This window comes from Phoca vitulina, unplaced genomic scaffold (assembly GCF_004348235.1).
Source record: "Phoca vitulina isolate PV1807 unplaced genomic scaffold, GSC_HSeal_1.0 scaffold26, whole genome shotgun sequence".
Classification (NCBI taxonomy): Eukaryota; Metazoa; Chordata; class Mammalia; order Carnivora; family Phocidae; genus Phoca; species Phoca vitulina.
Window position 1 is genome coordinate 22,733,640 of NW_022589729.1, and position 26,173 is coordinate 22,759,812.

The following is a 26,173-nucleotide window of genomic DNA, read 5'->3' on the forward strand; positions in this document are numbered from 1 at the left end:
GTAACATATAAGCCCGTAATTTCTTAACACAATAAAAGTTTATTTCCCACTTAACCTCCATACAAAACATGAAGTGGTGTGAGGGCACGGGGAGCTCCTAAAGTCCACCTAGAAGTGATACGTGTCAGTTTGGCCCGCACGTCACTGGTCAAAGTCAGTCACATGGCCATAGCTAACACAGAGGACATGCAGTCCTGCCTGTGACAGAAGCAGAGGGCCGGAAATATTTGGTGCACAGCACTAACGACTATTGCACTGGCCAAGTGACCTCTGAGCCCATTTCCTCTTCTGCAAAATGGGGACAATAACAGTATTTACCTCGGAGATTGTTCTGAGGATTAAATGAGAAATCTTATGTAACATCCTTGGCTCAGTGTAGCACATGCAGCGAGTAAAATGAAGCTGAGCTGCCCTCCAGCTAACCCCCAGTGAGGCTGAGACCAGGACTGTTTGTGTACAGAAGGGATCCAGCATGCCAGGCTCCTTCCTGCGTTCTGCAAACACTTCCCCTGGCCCCCCTCCCTGGGCCGCCCCACTGAGTGGCCAGCAGAGGCTGAGTAACTCTCCCACCTCCCTGGATCAACAAGGAGCCCCCAGGCCAGCCAAACCTCATCACCTTGTCTGCACCGGCCTCATCCACACTCATCTTGGAGACTCCCTGTCCTGCAAGAAACTTCTTTATGCCCACTTTGAAGACAGAGGCCCACTGAAGAAGGGGCAGAGAATCCATGGGCAACTTGAAGGAAATTACTATCCATTTTGTGCTGAGCATAGTACTGGGTGCTCAATCCAGGTTACCTTATCTCAACCTCGTCATAGTCCTGCGATGAGGTGAGGGTGATTATCCTCATTTTGAGGTGAGGGAATGGATGTTTGCAGTAGCTCCGTAACTCACCAAGGGTTACATAGCTAGTGAGTGGCAGAGCCGGAATCTGAACCCAGATCTCTGACTCGGAGCGCCACACTTGGGCTTCCAAGCTATCTGTTATTTGGTACAGTCTTAGCTTTTATCCAAACCATAAACTCACATGTGGCCTCTGGGTCCTTCCATGCTGTTGAGGGAGCTGCCCTGCTCTGGGACCACGGGACCATGTGTTTAGTCCCACGGTCCCCGCTCACCAGCTTATCGTACAACAGTGGACAAGTCTCTTTACCTGTCTGGGCCTTGGTTCCTTCACCTGAAAACAAAGCTGTAAAACTAGATGATCTTCGGGTTCTTTTCAACCCTAGCATTCTGTGACATTGAGAATTTGCCCACATCTGCTCCTCCTGCCTTTGGCCCTCACGGGCAGCATGGCAAAGTCGAAAGCAGATGAAGAGCCCACGGCTGAGGTTATATGGAGTATTAATTAAACTGTCATTAACATTGGAAACCAAAAATAGTTGGGGTTTTTTAGGACTGACAGGGTGTTTATAATCCACAGCAGTTCTCTCTCCCCCTTCTATTTATAACAAATTCTGGTTTCCTCTAAGGCTAAGTCTGTCTCCTTCTGTAACAGAGGAAGTTAGGCTGAGCCCGAGCCTGAGATAAGACCTCTGAATCTGCACCCCAGTAGACCCTCTCTAGGGCTCTGAGCGCCTGTTGGTGGCAGAGCTGAGCTCCCTCTTCAGGTGGGCACTGGAGGGCATGGCTGGACTGGCAGGATGAGCTCATACCCATTATCCCATGGAACCAAGCACAGCCGCTGGGGTGGGGCCGGCACTTAGGACTGGAGGTCCAGAACTCTATACTTTCCACCCCCAGAACTTTAGGACAATGCTCAGCTAGTTTCTGCAAATGTCAATGCCTAGTGCTAATCCTAAAGAAGATAAAAGGGAACAGGACTCAAGTTCGGGCCACCTCTGGAGACATTTCTAGGGCCTAAGGGTATCTCTTAGGTATATTGATTTGTTACTGTAGGGTTGCTGTTGAGAGCTAGGCGGTGCCTGAGAGATCTGGGCCAGATGGCTTCCTCAAGTTGCTGCAGGAGTATTTTAACTACATGAGTGGGAGCTTCCTGCCTCGGAGAGGGTCCTCCTCAGCTCCCCCACATTCCCATCTGCCCAGACACCCACAGCTCCTGTCAAGAGAAATGATGGAGGCCCCTAGACGCCTGGTGAGGAAAGGCCTCAGCTCAGGACGAGAACTAGGGCTCAAACCCTGGTCCAAATAGGGGACTCTGGGCCAAACCCGGGATAGTGTGTATGTGTGTTTGCCTGTTTCTGTCAGGCAGAGAGGGAAGGGGTGGGGTTTGGGGGAGATATGCGTATAAGCAGCTCCCTGAGAAACTTCAGGGTTAGGGAAGGAAAGATGAGCAGCTGGGAGGAGGGAGAAGCAGTGGGAAAGGGTGGGGGTGGGAACAAACCAGAGAGAGGAAGCAGAGGCTGAGCTGAAGCTGCAGGGAGACTGAGGAGGGCAGGGATTGTCCCTGGCCTCCCGTCACCCATCTAACCTCAATCTCCCCAAGTTACAGTTTAAGCCTCTTCCTGCCACTTGGATTCCCCTCTGACCTCTGTGCCCAGTTTGCCTCCTCACCTCTGGGCAGCAGTGCCCAGGAGGCCGGGTCTGGACATCTTGCTGCCCTGGAGGTCCAGGAAGGAGCTGCCAAGGTGGCCTGAGTTGCCAGCCCCGTGTGCCTCCCTGCTTCTTCAGGCTGGACATCCTTTAGCCTGGAGGAATGGGCGTGGGGGAGGGGTAGTTGGTGCAGCCCCTCTGGCGCCATTTCCCAGCAGTGAAGCTGTGAGTCAGAAGGGTCACCTACTCTCGGAAGTCAGAGGGGACCTCCTAGAGGCAGGAAACCAGAGATGAGCCCCAGAGAAGTCCAGGGGCTGGTGGGCGGGACAGCAGCTTTGCAAAAGGCAGCACTATCATCCAGGAGGGCTACACCTGGAGCAAAAGCCTGGGTCAGCCCAGCTTCCTTCCCTCTGGGCAGTTGCCTGGAGGTGATCTGGGAAATCTGGAACAAGACACAGGAGTTCAAATCCTGGGTCTGTTGCTTACATGCGGGGTGAGACTCATCCCCCGCCCCCCTGCAAAACTGAAAAATAATAATAAAGCCCAGCTCACAAGGTTAGGAGAATGAAATGAGAATATGCATATAAAGTACCTGGTTCTCATAGATGGTCCATAAATGTTAGCTACCTCTCCACCTCTTATTTTAGTTGGAAGATGGGGAGAGACTGTCCAGGATCTGACTCAACACTCTGCGTGCCTGCTGCTCTGGGAGGGGTGACCTACTGGCCCCAGAAAGAGCTTCCTCTAGGTTCAAGTGCTAATAAAAGGTGCAGGATGCCACCAGAGTCTCCTCCCTCTCCTCCTCCACCCTTGGGGCACTGCTGGTGGTGCCCTGTTTTCCATCAGGTTGGAGAGAGGGGTGTTGATTTGCCCTTGAAATTTGCCCTTGAAGTTATCATTGTTTTGGTTTGACTTTGGATGGAGCCGTTATTTGTGCGGGTGAGTAGGGGAGGGAAGGGAGGAGGATGGCACCAACGGATACATCCTCAGACCCTAACCCACACCCTTGCCAAAATCTCTGACATAGTTTCATCATCACTGGAGGGTGATGCAAGAGGCTTGGAGTCTGACTCCCGTCCCCCCCCCCCCCCCCCCCAGAGAGCATGATCCACATCTGGAGCTGCAGCTGGGTCCTCTCCTTGGGCTCTTTCCAGGGGAGGGAGCTGGTTGAAGTGTGGGAAGGGAGGGCAGCTGGTGAGGGCCCTGTGAATGGCCCCAATGTTGGGAGTTGGGGGTGGGCAGGGAGAAGGTGTCTGGGCTCAGAGGGAGGGTAGGTGGAGTGGAAAGGGAATTGTGGCTTCTCAGAGCACTGTTCTTCTCCAACTCTGCCCTGTGCTTAAAGGCTCCAGGGCCCCCTCTTGTCCTTTATATCCATGTAAAGGCAGCTGCACTGCTCTGTCCCCTTCCCCACCCATCTGGCCCCTCCAGCCTCTACCCAGGTGCCTGGAGTTGAGTGCCCCCTTTGTTCCCTTGTCTCCCCGAGCAGCTCAGGCCTCCAACACTGACCTTCTGCCCCCACGGCCACGGCCACGACAGAGTGTGAGCCAGGTCCAGAAGGGTCATCTGTGGGTCATAAAGGTCAGTGGAACCGCCTTGGGGTAGCAGAGGGAGGAGCCCATCTGGGCGAGGAGCCTAGCCAGGAACCAACCAAAAGATGAATTTTAAAATGCTGCAGGGTGGAGGTGGAGGGAATTTTTGTTAGTCACCAGCAAGAATCTCCTTCGATAAAGGTTGACAAATTCACTGTTACAAATCAGAAGGGAAGCTTTCAGGGCGCTTTAAAAATACAAACCGCTAATCGCCGTGCGATGCTTTGAAGTAAGGCACTCCGCCCCGGGGAGACCTGAGCTCTTACCCCTTGCTTAGCCACCAAATCTGTGTGACCTTGGGTAGTTCCCCTCTCTGCGTCCCAGTGTCCTCTTTATGAAACGGAGGTCCCATCGAGGCTGAGGTTCTGCGACTCCGGGGGACAGAGGCTCCGGCGTGGTCAGCTTCTGGGCCCTCCTCCTCCCCGATCCTCCAATCCCGCCGGCCCCCCAGCGAGAGGGTGGACGCGAGCCAAGAGGTCCCTTTAAAGGCTCAAGTCCCGCCCCTGCTGCTTCCTCGGACCTTCGATTGGTGAATCCGGAGCGGGGCGGGGCCTGGCGCGGGCCCGGCGGGGCTGGGGGGCGGGGCCTGGGCCGGGCCGGCCCCCGCCCCCTTTGTTCGCGCTGCGGCGGGAGGTGGCTGTGAGGGTGGGAGGTGTGTGCGCGCGTGTGCCGCGCCGTGGGGAGCGGCGGGTCGCGCCGCGGGCTGTCAGCTAGCTGCGCGCCGCCGCCCGATGGCGCGAGGAGGCGCGCGGGCCCGGCCCCGTGGGGCCTCCCCCGGCCGCGGGTGAGCCCCTCGGCTTGCCGCCCGCGAGCATGTCACCTCCAGCCGCCGCGGCAGACTTCGCCAGCAGTGCCCGCGCCCCCGCCTGCCGCAGCCGCAGCCGCTGCCGCTGCCTGGGGCATCGGCCCCCAGACCCCCGCCCCTGATCCACGCCCAGACCCTAGAGCCAGAGGACCATGGCCGGCCAGGGGGACTGCTGCGTCAAGGTGGCCGTCAGGTAGGGACCGGCGGCGGGGCTGGGGGCGTGCGCGGAGGGGCTCTGGCTTTGTCTTGCGTGGGCGTGGGGCCGGGGGGCGCACTCCGGAGCCCGCACCCCGGGAGGAGGGGCCGGCATGGGCCAGGCAGGAGGGCGCCGTGCGCTGGACCGGCTGCCGCAGGAGATCGGCGGCCGGCGGGCTGCTGGAAGGTGGCTTTGTTTGGGTGGTAATTTCGGGCCCCTCTTGGGAGCCCTTAATGATCAGAAAATCGAATAAACAAGGAAATCCGGTATTTCACACCCAGCCCTGGCCCAGGCCGGAGCGTCTGTGTGTTTCCTCTTCGCCTACCCTTGGGGCTGCTGTCTCATACTGGGATATTGGGAGGGGGGGAATTTTCCCTTCATCCACCCCAGTCGGCTAGTTCTGTGCTCTTGGTCCAGCTAGGAGGGCGGGAACCGGTTCCGCAGACAAAGATGGATTGATTGAGTGCAGGGACAAATGGAAGGGCTGGGACGGTGCCTTGGCCTTCTGTGGGGAGTCAAGGGCTTTTGGAGAGAATCGTGCTGGCCCTGTCCCAAGAGGAGATGGAGCTAGGGCAGGGAGGAAGCGGTGTATCTGAGGTTCTACCTCTGAGAGGGCAGGAGGGTGTGACTCTGATACCCCATCTTCAGGCGCTCAGATAAGATGGAGGTAGGGTGGTGCATGGACTTATCTGGGACTTGCGGTGACATCCTGACAGAATTGAGGTGGGGAGAGGACATGGCTGGGGGGCTTCTATTGGGAGGGGTACACAGAAGTGCGAAGCAGGAAATCATGCAAAGTTGAGCCATATGTGTCCTTTGTGTTGGGCAGAGACGCTTTACACCACCCCACCTCTCCTTGTTTTTGTTTAGGGTTTTCTCTTTGAGAGGGGTCTGTTGATGGGAGAGGGCCAGTCTGAGACTGGTCACCGAGGCAGGGATGGTGGAGAAATACAACCATCTCTGCCCCAACCCTGTATGATGGGGGTGGGGGTATTGGGTCCAGGGCTGGGGTGGGTCTCTGAGACAGGTCTCTAGATTCCCTGGGTTGTAGGTGACCCAGATTCCAAGAGTCCATGGAAGTCACTCTAGACAGGGCCAGAGATGACTAGGGCAAAGCTTCCCCCTCCTGCCCCAGGGCAGATGCCCGCCCCCAGGCATCTGGCCGGTCCTCTGCAGCCCAGAGAGGAGGAGGGGACGGCCGATCGCAGCTCTGGGGTCAGGGAAGGGAGATTGAGGTGCCTCCCACCCATGCATCAGGCGGCCTCAGCATCACTTGAACACAGCCTTGCTGGCCCAGAGCAGCCTGAGAGACAAAGAGGAGCCCTGCAGGTGCCTGGTGGGCTGGCCGGGGCGGGGCCAGGCTGCTGCTTGGGCTGACATTGCAGCAGGATCCTGTGGAGGTCGAGGGAGGGAGGTACAAGGGGGGGGGGGGCGGGGAGTGAGAAATGTAAATATGACATCTGCAGCAGACTGGGAGAGTCCAAGTACATCATAAAAGGGAAATGAAGCCCTGGCCCCACTCACTGTGAACCAGGGCTGGGAAGGAAGGGACTTAGGGTGCTTGCTCCTCCCATGGGGGCTTTCCTTTAGACTCCATCTTATACGAGAGAGCCAAACAAAGCCCCCTCTCCTACCACCACCGTCAGCCTCCCCAGACTAGACTGGGGCTTGGTAAAGTGTGGGAAAGCCCCATGGGATTGGCACTTTATGCAGAGGAGTGAGGAAAAGCTGGTGTGGCCTTCTCAGCACCACCAAAAGAAGGTTTCTGAGACCCTTTCCAGAGAAGGGATTGTGCCTGCCCACTGTACCCAGTTCTTTGGGGGTGATGGGTATCATCCCTGCTTCCCACTCAGATTACTCTAGTAGTGTCCAGATGCGCCCACTCCTTGCCTCGAGTTGCTGATCTCAGATGGAGGGGTGGGGAGATTTGAACATCAGAAGAGCCAGGCTTTAGGGGGCTTCTGGAAGGTGAGGGCCCAGCCCACTTGTCCCCTCCCATTCCAGCATGAGTGCCCAGCTTGGCACACGCCAGACCTCAATGGGCAGCCGGCCGTGGAAGGCAGACAATGCCTGGACAGAACCCAGTTTCTAATCAAAGAGCTGAGGATAGGACCAGACTAGGGCTGGGGCTGGGACAGGGAGGAGATGGTGCCACTGAGGAGCTGTAGGGGAGATCCATGCTTTTGGATCCCCATCGGCCCCCCATCCCAACCTCCAGAAGTCACTTGTCCCACCTCAAGGACTGGGTGGCAGGCTGGAGTAGAGTATTGGAATAGGACATTGTGGGGAAAGGCCAAGGCTTTGGAATTGCCAAGGGCCCAAACCGGTGTCAGGTTCAGCTGTCTGACTTCCTGGAAGTCCTTTCTTGTATCTAACTGAAGTGCTTTCTGAGTTCCCATGAGAATAACATGGCGAGCCCTGGGTCCAACTTTCGGGACAGGGAGGCCACAAATGAGACAGACTTGGTTTGGTGTGTGTGTATGCACGCGTACACATGCATGCCTGTGTAAGGGGGGACGTCCTGGCAGGGACTGCTAGACTAGGTGAGAAGTGCCAGGCCCAGGGCTCTTGGCCCTATAATCACCTTGGGAAGAGGATCAAAGCTGGCTGTCTGCAAATCTCCACAAGGCAGGCAGGGCTGGGGGAGAGCCAGAGGAGGAAACTTCAGAACTGGGGCTGTGGGATAAAGGGAGAAGGTCTAGGTGTGAACAGACCCTAAAAACCCTACCCCAGGCCTCCCTGGAGCCTGGCCCATCTGCCCCTGAACATCAGCTAGTCGCCTTTGCGTGGAGATTCCTAGGCCAGCCCCTCTCCAGCCTGCCCTGTGATCCCTTTATCCATTAATCCCCTGTAGATAGGGACTCAGCTCCCTGGGCCCAAGGATGGCCTAGAACCAGCCTCTCTCTACCTGGGAATGGGTGGGGGGTGAGGGGAAGGATGCTTGAGAGAGGTGAGGCTGAGCTGTGCCCTGCCCCAGGCTGCAACACAGGCCCTACCCGACTAATGGGGGGCGGAGGGGAAGGGGTAGCTGTTAAGAAATGCAAGTTGGCAAAGTTGAAATTGCGGAAGGAAGTCAAGACATGTGGTATGTTTCTTTAAGACCCTTTCAAGCCCCCAGTTCTGAGCCCCCACCATGAGAGGAGCCCTCCATGGGTCCTAACCCCCCCAACCCCCCCACCCCCTTATCTTCGCCTGGTTTCCTTAAGCTTCTTTCCTTTCCTCGGCTGGGGCGGGGAGGTCCCTTTACAGGTCCCACATCCATCCGTGGACACTCCAGGGTGGAGCAGGGGCTGGAAGGGCTGGAGGGACACCAGCCAGGGACCCAAGGGACAGTGTTAGATCATACCCCTGTCCTCGCTCATTTGGGTTCTCTAGCTGTAGTTATTTCCAGAGCGTCCGGCTACTCTGAAATCTTGGTCAATGTCTGTCTAAATTTTGAATCAAAAGAACTGGTGGCTTGGGACGAAGAGACCAGAGAAGACAGAAAAAACTGCGTAAGGGTGGGATATGGGGGTGCCTTCAGAGTCCCATCCTCTGTTCTGGCAGCCCAAGGCCAGCCAGGGCCGATCAATGCCAACGGTGCCCCATGCTGCCCGTTTATAGATCTGGGAAACCGAGGCCCAGACAGGACCTCCTGTGCCTGGAGACCTGAGAATCTTAGCGGTGGCCTCCTGCTGCAGAAATAGGGCTTATGTCATCACAAGGAAGTGGAGTGTAGTAACCACAGGCCCCGGAAACCATCCCCCCTCCACCCCCGAGCCAGCCTGCCCGACTAGCCTGAAGCTGATTGGATCTCCGCTCTTGAAACCCTCCGAATGGAGATGGGGTGGGGCGGGGGCTGAGGAAGTGGCGGAGGTGACATGAGCCTGGCACCCTTACTCTTACAGCTCTGGGGGCAAAGGGCAGGGCTGGGGCCAATGCAGTTCACCCATTGGCTGGGTCATGGGGCTTCCTTTCTGTTTGCCCTGCTGGGCCTCAGATTCACCCGCGGGAGAATGGGAACAGCTGGTTTGTTCTCATTTGTTCATTTGTGAAAAGCAGTGGTTTGGATGAAGTAGAAGTCATACAGCCCATAAAGGGTTGGCTCCTGAGGAGTTGATGTGAATAAAATGTTTTAAAAATAAGCCCTAACTTAAAGTGTACCTAAGAGGTGTCTCTGGTTTGAGCTACAGTGAGTGAGTGTTAGGTACAGGGAAGAGTTTCCTTCCTTCCTCCCTTCCTTCCTTCCTTCCTTCCTTCCTTCCTCCCTCCCTTCCTTCCTTCCTCCCTCCCTCCCTTCCTTCCTTCCCTCCTTCCTTCCTTCTACGTATTTATAGCAGAAAGCATGCCAGGATGGAAAGAAGACTGAACTTGGGGGTGGCTAAGCACTGTGACTTCTTGAACACTTGCCCTGTGCCAGGCAGCATGTTTACACTGTCCCACTCTACTCCACCAGAGCCCCACCAGCTAACTGATGTTATTCCCATTGTGTGGATGAGCAAACACTCACAGCCAGTAAATGGTGGAGTTTGGATCTGAACCCAGGGCACTCACTCTCCCTCCAAGCACATGCTCCTCAGACTGCTCTCAACCGCCTCCCAGTGCAGCTCTAATTAGCTCTTTGCTGTGAGTCTCTATGCCTCAGTTTCTCCATATGCCATACCCCACCTGTTGCCATAATGGCAATGTGGGAAAAGTACTTAGGAAGGTGTCCAGTGCTATGCAGAGGGGGGACATGTCTGAATTTCCCATTCTGGGGTTGCTTAGCATGGAGCTGCCTGTCCCCTCCATGGTCCTAGCTCCTCAGCCGTGCTATTCGCTCTTGTGTTTGGGGAGCTTTTCCCTTCCCGCTGGGTAGAAGTCCGCCTGTTCTCTCTTTCCTTAGATCCATGCTACTGTCCCTGGAATTTATTTTCCTGCCTGAGTTCCATCTTGCCACTCTCTAGGAAAGGAAATTCTGGGGGCAGCCCAGTTTCCTCTTGCTACCTCTACATGCCCCCACACCAGTCACATGGCAGAGCTCCGGGTGTCCTGGGGTCTCCTCGCCTCACGTTTTGCCCTCTAGACATAGCAGCCTGTTGAAGAAAGCCGGAGGGGCAACTGAGAGGCCTCTGGGCTGGAGAGGAGAGGATGCTTCCCTGCCCTGGGAGGTGAGCCAGGCTGGGGCTGGTCGGCCTTGGCCCCAGAGAGCTACCCCTCCATCCCTATGGGCTGGGGGTGATGGAGCTCTGTGGGAAGGGCTGTGAAGCCCCATGGCAGGTGGCGGACCCGTGGGTGGCAGTGTCCTGACCCCCGGAATACTCCCTCTTTCACCTCTGGCTGCTCTGGGGTGTGGAAGGGAGGCAGGGCCATGGTCCCCTGTCCCCAAATACCTGAGTCCCTATCCCTCTGCCTTGCGGGGTGGAAGCCCACCATCAGAGCAGTGGTGGAGGCCACTGTCCTTTCTCTAGGCTGGCTGGTCCTGCCTGACCCTGGAGTTAAGGTGCATTGAGGAGAGCCTGGCAGTGGGGACTGGGGCCTGAGGACCGAGGACCAAGGACCAGGGCCAGTGTGCTGGGGGAGAGGCTCCCTGCTCGGCAGCGGCTGGCCTCTGCATTCCTCAGCAGGGGAGCGTCCCCAGGGCCCAGTTCCCACTGAGCTGTCCTCCACATGATGCACATGCCGCCACAGCTCTGGGCACTCCCTGCTCAGCCCCCACTCCGCAGAGTCTCCCGTCTCCTGGGAGGTCATGGGAAACCACCGCCAGATGCCCTGAGAAGGGAGTGGGACCGGAGAGCCAAGCTGCAGCGCCGCTGAGCAGCGCTTCCCTGAGCCGGGCTTGCCCCTCTTCCCAGGCCCCTGCGGCACAGGAGTTAGACCCACAGGAGTCCGACCGGTGGCTCAGGAAGCTCCTGGCTACTGCTCACAGCCAGGCCTGCCCCTCTTGCCAGCTACGACAGGGCCTGGCCCCCTCCCTCAGCTTCTCCTAGCATCTCCGCTCCCCAGCCTCTGACCCCTCGCTCCACTCTGCGGGGCCAGCTTCCTCTAATGCCCAGTTTCAGCCTCTCAGGGGGGTGTCCTGGGGCACAGCTGAGATCCTGATGCCCTAGGGGCCACGAACAAGACTCTACCCCAGGTTCCCTCCCCTGTCAGACTGCCTGTCCCTGGTTGTGACTCAGAAGCTAGTGGCCAGGACTTGGATAAACTGAAAGAGAAAGGTCAAGGACATCTGAGGAAGGAGTGGGGGCTGAACCCCAGGTGCCCTGAATCGACACCCCAAGGCGTTGTCTTGGAGTGTCTGCACCCTCTCCCTGTGCACTTGGGAACATGTTTGGGGGCAGAAGTCAAGCACAGAGGGTTGACAGACCCATTTCACCAGATCTGCTAGGGCCTCATAAACCCCCGCTTTTTGACCCCACAGTACAAAGCCTCCTTGTTTGGGGGTCCTGAGCCAGCCTGGGTCTTTTTCCTGAGGGCAGTCAGTCTCAGGAGGACTGTGCTGATGGAGGAGGGTCTGAGAGGCCTGGAGAAGGTCCCGTGACAGGGCGACAAGACCCTCTGGCTATCACAGGGCTCCGGTGGCTCCCCACTCCATATCCCTGCAGCTAAGAGCCAGCACCCCAAACTGGGTCTCCCCACCAGAGAGGAGCAGCTTCTCTGGGAAGATGCCTTCTCTGGGCTAAGTCAGCTAAAAGGCCCCGAGTGTCTGGGAGCCAGACTCCCCTGAGAGAGCAGGGATTTTGCTTCCAGCCGCCTTCCCCAGAGCTGGCAGGCTGCCACGGGGAGGAGGAGGAGAGGATGCTCATTAGAGTGGGGGTGTAGACACCCTCTTTCTGCTGCCGAGGGGAGCTGCCTTCCTCTGGCAGGGAAGCAGCCTCCTGGGTTCTTGGCTCCATGCTTCTCCATGCTCTAGGCCTTGGCTCTCTTAACTCTACAAAACGGGGGAAATGCTTTCCCAGCAGAGTGCTCCTGGTACTGCCCGCAGCTGTTGGTAGGATCAGTCCAGGGATTCTCTGAGGGGATCATTTTTCTCCAGTCCAACCTCTCTCCTGCCCTGGTGCAGGGCTGCTCAGTGGGTGCAGCAGGATTGGGCAGGGGCAGGCTTGGCTTGCATTTCATTTCCACCATTACGAATTGTGTGACTCTGGGCTGGTGAAATTTCACTTTTCCAAGCCTCGGTAAAATGGGGCAAATGCCCTTGCTCCCCAGGGCTGTCATAACCCATTACATGTGTTCGTGTATGTAAATGAGCTCGGCACCTAGGTTCTCAAAACGTGTTAGGTATTGTCCTGATCAGACAAGGCACCGCTGTGCAGAATGCAGAGAAGCAAGAGTGGTATCAGTGACTATGATTTCCGAGGAAAAAGATTCCAAAGAATCCCAGGCTCCCCTTTCCCCTGGCTTAGCAATCTTTGTGGGCAGGAAGTTCATTTTGCTAGCTTATCTAAATCCCTCCTGCTGTAGCTGAGTTCCCTTTGATCTGTCACCGATGAGGAAGAGCTGGTCCCTGGCAGGTCACAGCATGGCTAAGTGACTCAGTGTGCCAGGCAGACTAGAGGGGAGCGCCACCCGCCCCCCCCCCAAACTCACTTCCACACAACAGCTCAGCTCCAGTTGACCCCTGCTGCCCCGCGGTTGGAGCCAGGCAAACCACTTGGGGCTGGGCAGAAGGGAGGTCATGGAATCTGGCCAACCTCAGGCTTGGGGGCAGCACACCTAGAGACCAGGGGATGAACTTCCTCATTTCTCTGTTTCTCCTTGGGGCTGTTCCACTAGCCTCTGGGGGCTCCTTTTCAGGATTCCAGAAAGGCATTAAGGGTCCTATAGAAGAAAAGAGCAGCTAGGCTTATACCCCCTGGGGCTTCTTACAAAGGGGCTGGTTATGGTGGTTATTTTGGTCCTCAGAGGGGTGATTCCAGCCCAAGTCCCTGGTTCTTCTCAAAGCCTTTGAGGGAGAGCCTGGTGAGAGGGTGTCTCCCAGCCTGGAAGTCCCCAAAGTGCAAATTACTCACAAGTGGGCAGCTATGCGTGCTAGTTCTCTCCAGCTCTCCTTCTGGATTGAATCTTTGGGACTGATGGCTAGTAAAGGTAGTCTTCCTAGGAGACCTTGTTATTTATTACCTATGTGACCTTGAGCCCAGTTAATTTCCTCTGAACTCTCATTTGTAAATTACGAGCAAAAACACCCCCTTAGAACGAAATGATTTGTGTAATGATCTAGCGTGCAAAGCTTCGTAGGAACAGAGTCTAGCAAAAAGGCAGTCTTGTTCCATAAGTGTGGGAAGTTACTAACTGGGGAAGTTGAGTAAGCAGAGATGTAAAGGGGTTCCAGTTGCTAGCAAAGAAAGGCATCAGGAATCACAGACCATACATCATAATTGTAAGAATTTTTTAGGACTCTGGAACAGTTCTTGGTTAGTTATTTTAATATCACAGCGTGTGACCTCTCAGTGACAAAACTCTTCAAATAGGAAGAGCCTGGGGCTGCCCCCTTAAGAGCTCCAGGCGCTCCTAACTGACTGGGGGGCAACTCAAGTTAAGAGCCCAGGGAGGGGCCCTAGCCGGCTGATTGGGTGGGACTAATTTCACCTGAGAGGCCGAGCCAACCCTTAGGAGCCCAAGGTCACTGGGCGGAGCCCCCGGGGGCAGTGATTGGCTGGCTTTGTGTGATGTCACCGAGGAAGGGGCGCGGGTGAGGGGGGCTAGCCCATCCTCCCCCCACCCACCACGGCGCGGGTAGGGTGTGGGGCGCTGGGCACGTTACCCGTCGCAGAGGGAGTTGTTCTCCTTGGCAGCCCTTCAGCATCCCCCGGGGCCTGCCTCCTCCCCGTCTCCTCTGTCCTCCCCTTCCGCCCTGTCCTCCTGGTTTCGCAAAGGGCTGTGGAAGCGCTGAGCTCAGCTCTTCCCGCAGCGCCCGGCTCGGGTTCGCGGCCTTTGTCCGGCCGTCGCCGCCGCGGCCGGGGGCACGGACGGGTGGGGGGCCGGGCCCGAGCCGCCTGCGCGTCCCTCGGCCCGGGTGCCCGCTTCCCCGGCGGTGGGGGAGGGATATGAAAATAACTACCCACATCACACCAGCTCCCGCTCAATTGTGAGCAGAGGAAGCTCAGCGGCCGCGCGCCCGTGCCAGATCCTGCCTCTGAAAAGCCCTGGGCCCTTTCTCGCTCTCGCGCCCTCTCCCACCGCCGCTCGGGGCTGCGGGGTGCCAAGTGGCAAATAGACCGGGCTCTGTTCGGGGAGATTCCGGGAGCCTTTCTGCGCGGGGCTGTCCGGCCCGCCCCCTTCCCTCCCGGCCCGGACCTTGGGAAGGGATGGAGGGCGGCTTTGCAGGCGTGGGGCTTGGGGTGAGAGTCAGGAGGTCCCTGGACAGAAATGATACTGGATGTGTGGTCCACAAAACTACCGATGAAACGCAGCTGGCCCGCGGGGCCATAGTTTGCCGATCTGAGTTTTTCAAATATTGCATTAAATTATAATTTATCTTCATTACTGAGTTTTTTTCATACCCCGTTAAGTTTTGCACTTGTGGCAAATACCTCACCTCATCCTAGTCCTGGATCTGGTCCACGGCTCCTGGGACTTGCAAGACCCTAGAAACTGGTTTCCATCCCTGATTCCCCCCTCCCATGCCCCCCAGGAAGGACCAGGTCTGTGAGTGGCTCCCATCCCTGCCACCCTGCTTTAACGGGAAGCGGCCGCCTTCCCCTTATCCCCTTATCTGGGGCGGGGTGGGGCTGGCTGAGGCCACTGCTGCTTTGAGGGCAGCCCACAGAAGTGACCTCACCCAGGCTGGGGCCGGGGAAGAGGCTGCTGGAGGGGAAGGTGAAGGCGTTCTTAGAAAGTTAAAACTGGGAGATCATCTAGAGAACCCAGGAGAAAGCAAGCAGTGGCTCCTGAACCAGAAGAGGGTGGGGGCAGGGGCTGGTCCGGGACCCCGGACTTGATCTCCCAGCCCTCTGGTCTCCTCCCTGTGGGGTGCGGGTTTGAATGCTCTGCTGGGCAGGGTGTGGTGAGGAGGGAGCCCCAGGAGAGCTGGGACACGATGTCTGCCCCTGCTGGATGGCCAGCCCTGAACAGATGGAGCAGGGTTCCTTCCAGAGTGCCTCCCTGGCCCTGATGGAGGTGCTGTGGGAGAAAGCTTATCTATCCATGTGGGGATGGAGAGTTTCCCAGGCAGGAGGTCGCTGGAGAAGCAGAAGAGCCTGTAGGTTTCATAGTCAGGCAGAGCAGTTGATGCCCATCTTCCCTGTATTTATTGTGTGTGTCTGACTTTAACTACTTCAAGCCTCAACTTTCCTCTCTGGAAAATGGGCATGGAAATCCTGAGCTCATTGCATCACTTACGTGAGGTAGTCTGTAGCGCGTGCCTGGCCCAGCTAGCACATGGAAAGCACACATAAAATCTTAATTCTCTTTTTCTTCTACCTCCGGTTACTCAATCAAGTCCCATTCCTGGGACCAACACTCTCCCTCGCCCAGGTCAGTTGCTTTGGGAATTAGTGACTCTTCCTGAGCCCATGTCCTCTGTCTCCCAGCGGGTACCCTTTTCTCTGGGTAACATTGCTCACCCATCTGTACCCTGCAAAGCTCCCTGGTGCTTCAGATGGGCCAGCCTGGGGCTGGCTGGCTCTCTCTGACCACAGAGACCCCCGCATCAAGATGTGCTGGGCCTCACGTTCCAGGATGAGGGCCGCAGGATGAATGCCTGACTGATTCCATAATTCCTGGACCCTAAAACTCTGGAGCCCCTCTTCTCCATCCCCTTGCCCAGACTGCTCTTCTGCCAGCTCTCCTATTCCTGGCAGGTGGGCTCCGCCGTGTTCTTGGGGCTGGTTGTTGAAGGAAAAGCATCCCCTCTCCCGGATGGGCTCTGCCAGGCTGGGCTTCTGCTCCCCCTCCCCTGCTCCCACTGTCTCCAGGGACCCTGATTCGATTTCCTCCAATCACCAGCACTGCCATCTGCCTGGGGTAATTAAATGGTATTTGAACTGGATCCAGAAATCCTATCACAAGCAGCCCACGTGGTGGGGAGGGTGTCTTCCGCAGTTGGTGCTAGCCAGCAATGCTGGAAGCTCCTCAGAGGCTGCCCAGGCCAGACCCTTGGTTCACCTGGGAGCTTGCCCTGGATGGCCCTGGGCAGTAAGTGTTTGGTCCTGGGTCCCAGAGGCCCAGGGGCAGAGCCAGCTCTGAGGGTCAGAGCTCCAGCTTCCTACCTGGTGCCTGTGTGCCGTGCCACGCCCCCTCCTCTGGAGTTGCGGCTGGGGCTCCCTGTGTCATGAGCCGTTCTTTTCCCCCGGCCCCCTGAGCCCTGCCCGTAGGGACACGGTAGCACAGAAATAGTGGAGAGGCAGTGCACACTGTTCGAGCCCCACTCTGCCCCTCGCTATCTATGGCTGGCTGGGCACCATCTCATTTCCTCCCCTACAAACCGGGGTAGTAGTATTCACCGCAGGTGTTCTCTTGAGGATCAAGAGTTAGTATATGTCAGTGCGTAGACCCCCCGGGTACGTAGTGAGTGCAAATTTGTGTCAGTTGTCACTATCAGTGGTCGAGGTAGGGGAGCTGCTGGCCCAGACCTCTTACTGGTGGGTCAAGTTTCTGGTCTGCAGGTTCTAGAGAGGACAAGCAGGAATCAGCTGCTCCCTTCCCAGTCAGAAACCAGTTCAGGGGGGACACCGAGAGGCTGGGTTCTAATTTCAACTTGACATGGAACAGCTGGATAGTGTGGATGAAGGTGGTAATCCTCCATTCCTGTCAGCCTCAGCGAGGGGAGAGCCACTGACCTGTGAGGACCTGTTGACACCGAAGGGAAAACACTTCTGGAGAAAACCCAGGCTACCATCTATGGTGTGGACTTGGCCTGGTGCAGCTAACCCCCCCCACATGCTCCCCTGGCACTTACCCCCCTCCCCAGTCCCCTCTGACTCTCTCGCAGCAAAGTGCAGGCAACAGGCTGAGGGGAGCACCCTGGCTTGAAGCTCTGAGTGGGCCTTGGGGGCTGGGGCAGCCCCAGACAGGGACAGGATGGCGACTTGGTGGCCCTGCCTCTGTGGCGAGGTCCCCCTCCGCCCTGGATGCATGCTGGCCTGGCCCTCTCACTCTTTTCTTCTCTTGGTAAATGTTGGCTTTGGGAAAGGGAGCCTGACAAGCAGCTCATTGTGATCGCCTGGCTGATAGGGCTGGCTTGTGTGGGCCCAGGAGCATTAGTGCCTAACCCACCCCCACCCCCTTTTGCTTTAGGCATTTGGGAAGTGCTTTTCTGCCTGTCTGTACAGCGCATGCTCACTGACTCACACTTGGTTGCCATGGGGACCTTGTCATGGCAATGGCTGCTTAGAGGAGGGAGAAGGGTGGCTGGATGGAGATAGCCCTATCTATGGCTGGCTCCCACTCAGCCCTGGGGCCACTTTTCTTCCTCTCGTAAGGGAGCCCAGCAGGAGCTGGGATTGGGCCCCTCCTGTGGCCGGCCTGGTGTCCCTTGTAGAGGGTCCTGCCCTTCTCAGCCGACTTTTGCCTTGGCCTGGTCTGGCGGGGTCATGCTTGGTCTGGCGCCTGAGAATGTCCCGCCGGCTCCGGCCTCCGAGAGGAGGCTCTGCAGCTGGAGGACTCTTGCAGCCCCTGCAGGCCGTGGCAGAAGATGGGGTCTGCTCTTTAATTCATTCCGGGGTTGGGGGGCAGCCAGGCCTGTCCCTCCCCACCCTGGTGCTGAGCCTTACCTCCCAGAAGGGGGCAAGCTGTCTTCTCTTCCTGATCTGTGGGACACTGATTTCTAGGGCTCCCCTTTCAATCAGGAGTGTGCGCTCTGACGTCAGACCGGAGGTTGGTTCTGTCACGCCCCCCCCCCCCCCCCCCCCCCCCCCCCCCCCCGGTACAATCTTGGGCAAGTCACTTAAACTCTGTCAGCCTCCATTTTCTCATCTGTAAAATTAGGCAAATAATATGTACCTCACAGATTTATAGTGAAGAATACATGAATTCATTTATGTAAAATACTTTTAACCCGGATCCCATACGTAGAGTACTTGACAAATGTTAGCAACCGCTCAATAAATGTTTGGGTGGAGTGGATATTATTCTTACAATTAGTATTACTGTATTGTTATAAAAGTTGCCTTGGTCCTCTGGGGAGGCTCCTGAGCTTCCTTCCTTCTCTTCCAGCTTCTGGGGGCTGGAGGGGGCCTGGGGAAGTGGAAGCATGGCAGGCAGCGTGAGGGAGGAGGGCACCGCAGCCCCCCGCCGGCCGGGTCTGACCCAGGGCTCTCCCCGCTTCCTGAGCAGGATTCGGCCCCAGCTGTCAAAGGAGAAGATTGAGGGCTGTCACATCTGCACCTCTGTCACCCCCGGGGAGCCCCAGGTCCTTCTGGGGAAGGACAAGGCCTTCACCTATGACTTTGTCTTCGACCTGGACACCTGGCAGGAACAGATCTATTCGACCTGTGTGAGCAAGCTCATCGAGGGCTGCTTCGAGGGCTACAATGCCACAGTGCTGGCCTATGGGCAGGTAAGCCGCCTGCACTCCCACCCGTGTCCCCTCCAGCTCTGGTCTCCCCAGCTGGTGGGAGAGAGCGCCCTCTCCCCCTTCAGACCGGTGGAGATGGAGCTGCGGTTTTGTCTCTTGTCCCAGCATGCTGCCACGCTGGAGGGAGGCTGTCACTCTGAGGAGACTCCCTCAGGGTGTGGCTTGGGGACCAGGAGGGGCCGGTGACCTGGGTACGTGGTAAGGGAAGTCCGCCTGGCCAGGGGTCCCCGGGCTTGCCGGTGGCCCCCCGAGGGTGCTAACACCCTCATTCCACCCTTGCTGATGCAGACAGGGGCCGGGAAGACATACACGATGGGCACCGGCTTCGACACGGCGACATCGGAGGAGGAGCAGGGCATCATCCCGAGGGCCATTGCACACCTCTTTGGGGGCATTGCAGAGCGCAAGCGGCGGGCACAGGAGCGGGGCGTGGCCGGGCCTGAGTTCAAAGTCAGCGCGCAGTTCCTGGAGGTACCGTGCCCTCGTAGTGGGGGCGGGAGGGAGATTTGGGGGACAGCAAGACCATGGAGGTTGGGCTTACCCCCAGGACAGTGGAATGAGCCTAGGCAAGCCATGGCAGCATTATAGCTGCTGAGGATCCTGCTGCTGGAAATATCCAAGCAAGAGCTAGAAGACCTCTTGGTGGGACACTCTGAAGAGGCTTCCTGTGTCAGAAGGGGCTTGAGCCACTGAGAACCTTTAAGATCTCTTCAAACCCTGACTGATGGTCAGCTCTGACACTTATTAGCTGTGTGACCTTGGGCATGTCGTGTCACCACTGCACGATGGCTATAATATCTATTTCCTCGTGGGTGCTGTGAGGATGGCATGGAAGCATGTGCCTGGCATGTAGTGAGAACTCTAGTTCCTGCCCATCCTTCCAGCCTTGGCCAGGTTGCTCCCCAGCCTCAGAGCAGTCTGCCTTGTCCCTTTCTGGCCCAGGTCCTTACTGACCCTCCTAGTCTTCTCTGACCTCAGGGCAGGGAGGTCCTCCAGAAGGAGCTTTTCTTTGCAACTGGTCCTTCCTCTCTCTGGGAGAATGTCTGTGTGCTAAGCCAGGCTTTTGGCATCTGGGGACTTTGTGGGTGGAGGAAGGAATCTTTGGCCTATCGAGGGGCCTCCAGAAGGGTCTCTAAGAAAGCAGGTGTTCCTGGATACTTCTCATGAGTGCCTGACTTGACCAGCCTCCTCCTTTAGGACACTTGAACCGGGTGGCTTCAGTTCTCAGCATCTGAAACCCCAACCCATTGACCTCCCCCACCCCCCCGGCTCTGGGTCATTTGCTGGATATGGGGCTGCCCTGGGCTCTGACTGTACCCAGGTTGTCCTCTGAGGGAGGGATGTGGCTCGAGCCCTCTCTAGGGTTTCCATGGCCCACCCTGCCCACTGCACCACTATGACTACCTCCTGGGTACTCAGAGTGGCTGCTTTCCCCTTAGGGGATCCTGTATTTTAGACTTGAGAGTTTTTCTTTGTCCTCCTGGACTTTTGCTTCTGATAAAGTGACTACCTCTGTGTGTGTGTGTGTGTGTGTGTGTGTGTGTGTGTGTGTGTCCTACTGCTGTGTATCTCTATAAGCTTTCCCATCTCTTTGTTTTCTTCTTTTCTCTATCCTGTTGCCATGGGGATCCCCAAAGAGTAGGGCAGTTCCTAGAAAACTCATGCCCAAGGGTGAATCACAAGGGGTTAAATGATGCCGGGTGCGCCTGTCCCAGCAGACAGACAGACACCATGGCACCCACATCTGCACCAGTCCCTTCCGTTTCCCCTTCCCCTTCCTGTGGAGTATTTCTGTCCCTTTGAGGCATCAAAGCCTCGGATGTCGGAGGGCCGCAGCCCGCCCCTCCCCCACAGGATTCTGCTGGCTGCTGACCAAGCTGCCCGGTCCCTTTCCCCACCCCACCCCCCAGGCCCCCAGCCCCGGCTCCCTGCCTGGGGGATATCCCAGCCCTTCAGCAGGTGAAGCTCTCCCTGCCAGCGATTACAAACACAGGAATCTCCAAGGCTGAGACCATGTGAAATAAGGTGACTGCTCCTGGCCAGGCCACCTCCCCCCACCCCAAGTGGTCTCCCCAGGCTCTCCCCAGGATGCTGGGCCCCAGTGGCATGCTCTCCGTCCCCACATTCCTCCCCTACTGGGAGGTTGTCCTCACCTCAACCCCCAGGGACAATGGGGGTCAAGGCATGGTCTCTACTGAGCTCTGTCCATCCCCTCCCTCATCCGAAACCACGTCCCCACCCCCTTTCCCAGCCTAGCAACAAACATAATAGGATCTGCCTGATTTATGGTTCTATCTTCCTCATCTACATCTAGGACCTGAGTCCCCTTGTCCCCTTTAGGTCCTTAGTCCCCTGACAAGACTGAAAACTGCTGAATGCTGGTTCTTTGGGGAGTGGGAGCATAACCTCAATATAGTTCTGCCCAGGACCCAGCTGCCTCCGACTCCTGTCTAGGAGAAAGACCCTGGAATCCAGAACCCAGAGGGGACCAGGGTCGGCAAGTTCGCCTCCCAGAGCCTCAGTTTCCACCTCTGTAAAACAGAGCTGGCTTATAAACATGGGAAAGCCCCTCGGGGCCCCACGCCATGCGCCCCATGCACCCAGCAGCTGTTCCCCCCACCCCACAGCTCTACAATGAGGAGATCCTCGACCTGTTCGATAGCACCCGTGACCCTGATGCCCGCCACCGCAGGTCCAACATCAAGATCCACGAGGATGGGAATGGTGGCATCTACACCACGGGTGTCACTTCCCGCCTCATCAACTCCCAGGAGGAGGTAAGCATCCACCGGAGGTCCAGGGCAGGCAGGGGCCCGCTCCACGGCTCATCTCCTGCTCTCACTTTTGCCTCGCTCCGCAGCTGATCCAGTGCCTGAAGCAGGGGGCCCTCTCCCGCACCACGGCCAGCACCCAGATGAACGTGCAGAGCTCCCGCTCACACGCCATCTTCACTATCCACGTGTGCCAGATGCGAGTGTGCACCCAGCCCGAGCCCGTAAGGAACCCACGGAGGCCCAGGAGCTGGTGTAGTGGGGGGCGCTTCTCAGGGGGGCAAGAAGAGGAAGGAGCCATGGATCTGAAGCTAGCAAATTGGGGCTTGGGGTTTGCCTTGGCCACTTGTTGATTTTTCTTTTTCTTTTTTCTTAAGCCTCAGTCCCCCACCTGTACAATGGGGGTAACCATCCCCCTATGGTTGTGAGGCCTGCATGAGAATCAGGCATGTGCAAGTACACGGTCAGATGCTCTCACGTGCAAGAGGAGAGGGCGCTGCAGCCTGCCCTGCCCCTGGGCCCCGAACCCCCCCACCCCAGACAGCATTCCTGAGGGTCGAGGGCTGAGAGCAGAGGAGCCGCGAGGTGGGGCGAGGGCCAGGTACATCAGCTGCTAACTTCTGCTGCAGGTCAGTGAGGCGGTGACTGGGCTTCCTGAGGGCACCGCGCCCACCAGTGAGTATGAGACACTCACTGCTAAGTTTCACTTTGTGGACCTGGCCGGCTCAGAGCGGCTGAAGCGGACGGGGGCCACTGGCGAGCGGGCCAAGGAGGGCATCTCCATCAACTGCGGCCTGGTAGGCATTCGGCGGGTCACCAGCCCCAGTGGCCAGCACAGCTCAGTCTCAGACCCTTTCCAGACCCTCCAGACCCACGGCTGCCCCGTCTTCTTTGCACCTCTCGCTGGCTGCTGGCCAGGGCACCCATATGTCACTGTTGTTAGGCCTTTGGTCCTTTGCCCTCACCCTTGCCCCCAGCTTCTTGACTTCACCAAACAATCACATCGGCACGTAAACTTTCTCAGGGAGCTTGAGGGCTGCTGGGTCCTCGAGGCAGGCACGGATGGCCTGGGGGCTGTCCTGTCCCCACTGCCCTCTCCTGGACTGCCTCTCGAGTGCCAGGGTCTGTCTCCCACAGTTGGCCTTGGGCAACGTGATCAGCGCCTTGGGGGACCAGAGCAAGAAGGTGGTGCACGTGCCCTACAGGGACTCGAAGCTCACTCGGCTTCTCCAGGACTCGCTGGGGGGCAACAGGTACCCTACAGCCAACAAGGGGTAGGGGAGGAGGGAACCTCCTGGAGAATCCTGTTGTGAGGGTTTGATTCATGAGGGCCTTGTGGGCGAGGAGGCCTTCCTACTGCAGCCTGTGGGCTTCGGAGACAGGAGCCTTGAGATGCTGCATGACCTTTGGCCAGTATGGTCAGACTGTTTCCTTGTCTGAAAACAGGGAGAGATAGTCTTGAAGTGATAGAGCCCAAATGGGGTAATGGATGGAAACCACTAAGGAAATACAGAGCTGTGCCCGGCAGTGACATATCACACTGTCAGCCGCCTTCACTGTGGGTTGGAAGGAACCCCGTGGCCAGGCGGTCCAGGTGCTGCCCTGGTGAATGCCCAGGTCCTTAGGCCATTAAGACAGTAGGGGAATGGGTTGGGAGCAGGGGCCTCTGCCCCGGAGCGATGCTTCTGGGGGCTTGGCTGTGCCCCTCGAACCTCACTCTCCTACTGCACCCCCCCAGCCAGACCATCATGATTGCCTGTGTGAGCCCCTCAGACCGGGACTTCATGGAGACGCTCAACACGCTCAAATATGCCAATCGGGCCCGCAACATCAAGAACAAGGTGGTGGTGAACCAGGACAAGACGAGCCAGCAGATCAGCGCCCTGCGGGCCGAGATTGCTCGCCTGCAGATGGAGCTGATGGAGTACAAGGCGGTGAGCACACTCCCAGGCACGGTGGGCCCGAGGTCTTCGGCATGCCTCCCACCACTCCCTCACCTCCCCACCCATTCCCCGCCGCTTCCTGAGTATTGGCTCTGTGCCGGCCATGATGAGGGGGCTCACCTGGGTGAATCGAGCACAGTCGGAGCTCCCGGGGTTTTAGCACCTAAGAGCAAGGAGGGCACTCAGCTGTTCCGCAGCATAGCTCTGATGCCCAGGACAGACGCTCTGCCTTGTGCTTTCATGTCCACTGACGATGCTGCGTTGGACCAGATGAGACTCCTAGACTGTGGTACAGAATAAGAATAATTGATGGGGACCGCATGAATAGTCCAGTGCGCCTGGGGGCAGGGCAGAGGAGAGAGCTGGCCCTCTTCACTCAGGTGCTCAGTCAGGGAAGGCCTCACAAAGGAGGGGGCCTTTTATATAGATTTTGAAAAATGGATGAGATATCATCAAAAGCAAGTGGAACAGGCATTCTTGGATGCAATCAAGCCATGCACATAGGAACAGAGATGGGAAAAATGGGTGCTTCTTGGGGAAGTGTCTAATTCCATATGACTAAGGCAAAAGTCAATGGCTGCTGGTAGCCCATGGTGTGAATCTGGTACACAAACGGGTTTTGGTTTGGCTTGCCCTTTGTTTTAAAAGAATGCAACTTAGTTGCCTACCTTTCTGAAAATCAGGGAATTTCAGTTTTTCCCAAAAAATGTGAAGACCTAACGACATATAGCACTACGTTGTCTAGAGTGGCATAGTTGCTGACCCTTTGAGACTGAGTCTGTGACTCTGTTAACTCCAGTCCCCACCGCTCCCTGTTGTCTTGTACTCAGACTCATTTATGCCAACCGCCTGGGGCCCTTAGGGTTTTAGCCCTTGGGTCAGCACTTATGGTGATATGAAGGTAGGCGGTGGAAGGGTAAGTCAAGGTGAGATTGGGGAAGGCTGGAATGGCTGGTTATAGAATTTGGACTTGCTGGTTGTCAAAGAGAGCCCTGGAAGACAGGAGCTGTGTCTTAGGAAACACGGGGTGGGGACGGGGAGATTGGCGGTGCTGCTAGGTGGATCATCAACCCTTCCCCGCCCTGCAAGCTCTAGCCCCTGCCTGCTCCCTGCCTGCCCCTCCTCCCAGGGCAAGAGGGTGATCGGGGAGGATGGTGCCGAGGGCTACAGCGACCTGTTCCGGGAGAACGCCATGCTGCAGAAGGAGAATGGGGCACTGCGTCTGCGGGTGAAGGCCATGCAGGAGGCCATCGATGCCATCAACAACCGTGTCACTCATCTCATGAGCCAGGAAGCCAATCTGCTCCTGGCCAAGGCTGGTGAGTCGGGGTGCACCAGGCCAGCTCAGGCACCCAACAGGCCGGGACCCCCGCTCCCCATACCTGCCCTAGGATATTAGGCAAGCTGGGCCAGCCAATCAATTCACAGAGCAATGCATTTATGAATTTTTTCCAATTGATTTTTTTAAAGATTTATTTATTTGAGAGAGAGAGAGAGAGAGGCAGGGGGTGGGCAGCAGCAGAGGGAGAGGAAGAGAGAGAATCTCAAGCAGACTCCCCACTGAGCACAGAGCCCACGTGGGGCTCAGTCTCACGACCCTGAGATCATGACCTGAGCCGAAATCAAGAGTCGGATGCCTAACTGACTGAGCCCCCCCAGGGCCCCCCAGTTGATTTTAAACCTTTTTTTATGACCATAAAATATACACGAATACATCCTCCTTGCTTAACATGGGTGTGTAAAGGTTAAAATCCTCCCTCACTAAACTCTCCACTCCACGTCCTCTCTACTTAGAAGTAGCTGCGTGCACATTTCCCCACACCTTTCTCAGTACCTTTGCTACAAGTGTGAATGTATATTCATATGTACATATGCACATAGATGTGTGTGTGTGTGAATAATATATACTGCCCTTTCTTTTTCTGTGTGTGAGACCATATGTATTGTCCTGTGACTTCCCATTTTCACTTAGCATTATGCTTTGGAGATCTTTCCATGTTAAAACACAGAAATCTAGTTGATTCTTGTAAACTGCACAGCATTCCCTATGTGAGGATGGTGAACACTATCTGATAGCAGCCATCCCTCAGTGGAGCTTGGCTGTTTCCAGCAATGCTTGCGTATACCCGTCCCAGGGACAGGTGTTTCTTCGACGTAGATTCCTTCTGGGGAAAGGCCCGTGTGTGGTACCCTATCAGAGGCCCCAGTACAAGAGCACCAGTTCCGAGCCGCAGGTCCTTGCGTTCCTTACCTTCTGTATCGCCCTCTGCCGCCTTCCCTCTCCAGGTGATGGCAATGAGGCCATTGGTGCTCTGATCCAGAACTACATCCGGGAGATTGAGGAGCTGCGGTGAGTGCGCCCCAGCGTATCTGGGAGCGGTGGAGGAGGGCCTGGGCCGGGCCAGAGCCCGGGGCTCACCTGGCCCCAACCGCTGGCTCTCCCCATGCAGGACGAAGCTCCTGGAGAGTGAGGCCATGAATGAGTCCCTGCGCCGCAGCCTCTCCCGGGCCTCGGCTCGGAGCCCTTACGCCCTGGGTGCATCTCCGGGCGCTCCGGCCTTCGGGGGCAGCCCGGCCAGCTCCATGGAGGATGCCTCTGAGGTGATCCGCCGGGCCAAGCAGGACCTGGAGCGGCTCAAGAAGAAGGAGGTCAGGCAGCGGAGAAAGAGGTGAGCGGAGTGCGCCCACGGCTCTGCGGGCTGTCTGGGAACACGGCCTCCCGCCTGCCTGTAGCGGGGGGCTGCCCCGGGGCTGCTTGGGAATGCACTGAGCACATTTGTTTAGCTTTTTGGACAGAAGCCACCCACCTTTCTCTAATGCTGCACCTTCCCCCGAGGGGAGGGAGGGTGGAAATGACCCAGGGTTAATTCTAGATTGGGGGTAGAGAGGAGCAGCCAGATT

The 26,173-nt window shown here is 57.1% G+C and overlaps 1 protein-coding gene across 4 annotated transcripts in view; it reads left to right on the forward strand.

Moving 5' to 3' along the window:
* Nucleotides 1-4,818: 4,818 nt before the first annotated feature.
* The window catches only part of KIF21B (kinesin family member 21B), a 48,641-nt gene continuing 27,286 nt past the window's right edge, over nt 4,819-26,173 (forward strand). For all 4 annotated transcript variants that reach the window (XR_004301548.1, XR_004301549.1, XM_032422172.1 and 1 more), the window contains exons 1-11: nt 4,819-5,081; nt 18,318-18,540; nt 18,847-19,029; nt 21,186-21,335; nt 21,419-21,553; nt 21,959-22,126; nt 22,467-22,582; nt 23,068-23,263; nt 24,402-24,591; nt 25,559-25,622; nt 25,723-25,941. Coding sequence is in view for 2 of the 4 variants with exons in the window: in XM_032422172.1 (XP_032278063.1) it covers nt 5,041-5,081; nt 18,318-18,540; nt 18,847-19,029; nt 21,186-21,335; nt 21,419-21,553; nt 21,959-22,126; nt 22,467-22,582; nt 23,068-23,263; nt 24,402-24,591; nt 25,559-25,622; nt 25,723-25,941 (1,685 nt within the window). In the remaining 2 variants the exon portion in view is untranslated. The remainder of the gene's footprint in view (nt 5,082-18,317; nt 18,541-18,846; nt 19,030-21,185; nt 21,336-21,418; nt 21,554-21,958; nt 22,127-22,466; nt 22,583-23,067; nt 23,264-24,401; nt 24,592-25,558; nt 25,623-25,722; nt 25,942-26,173) is intronic.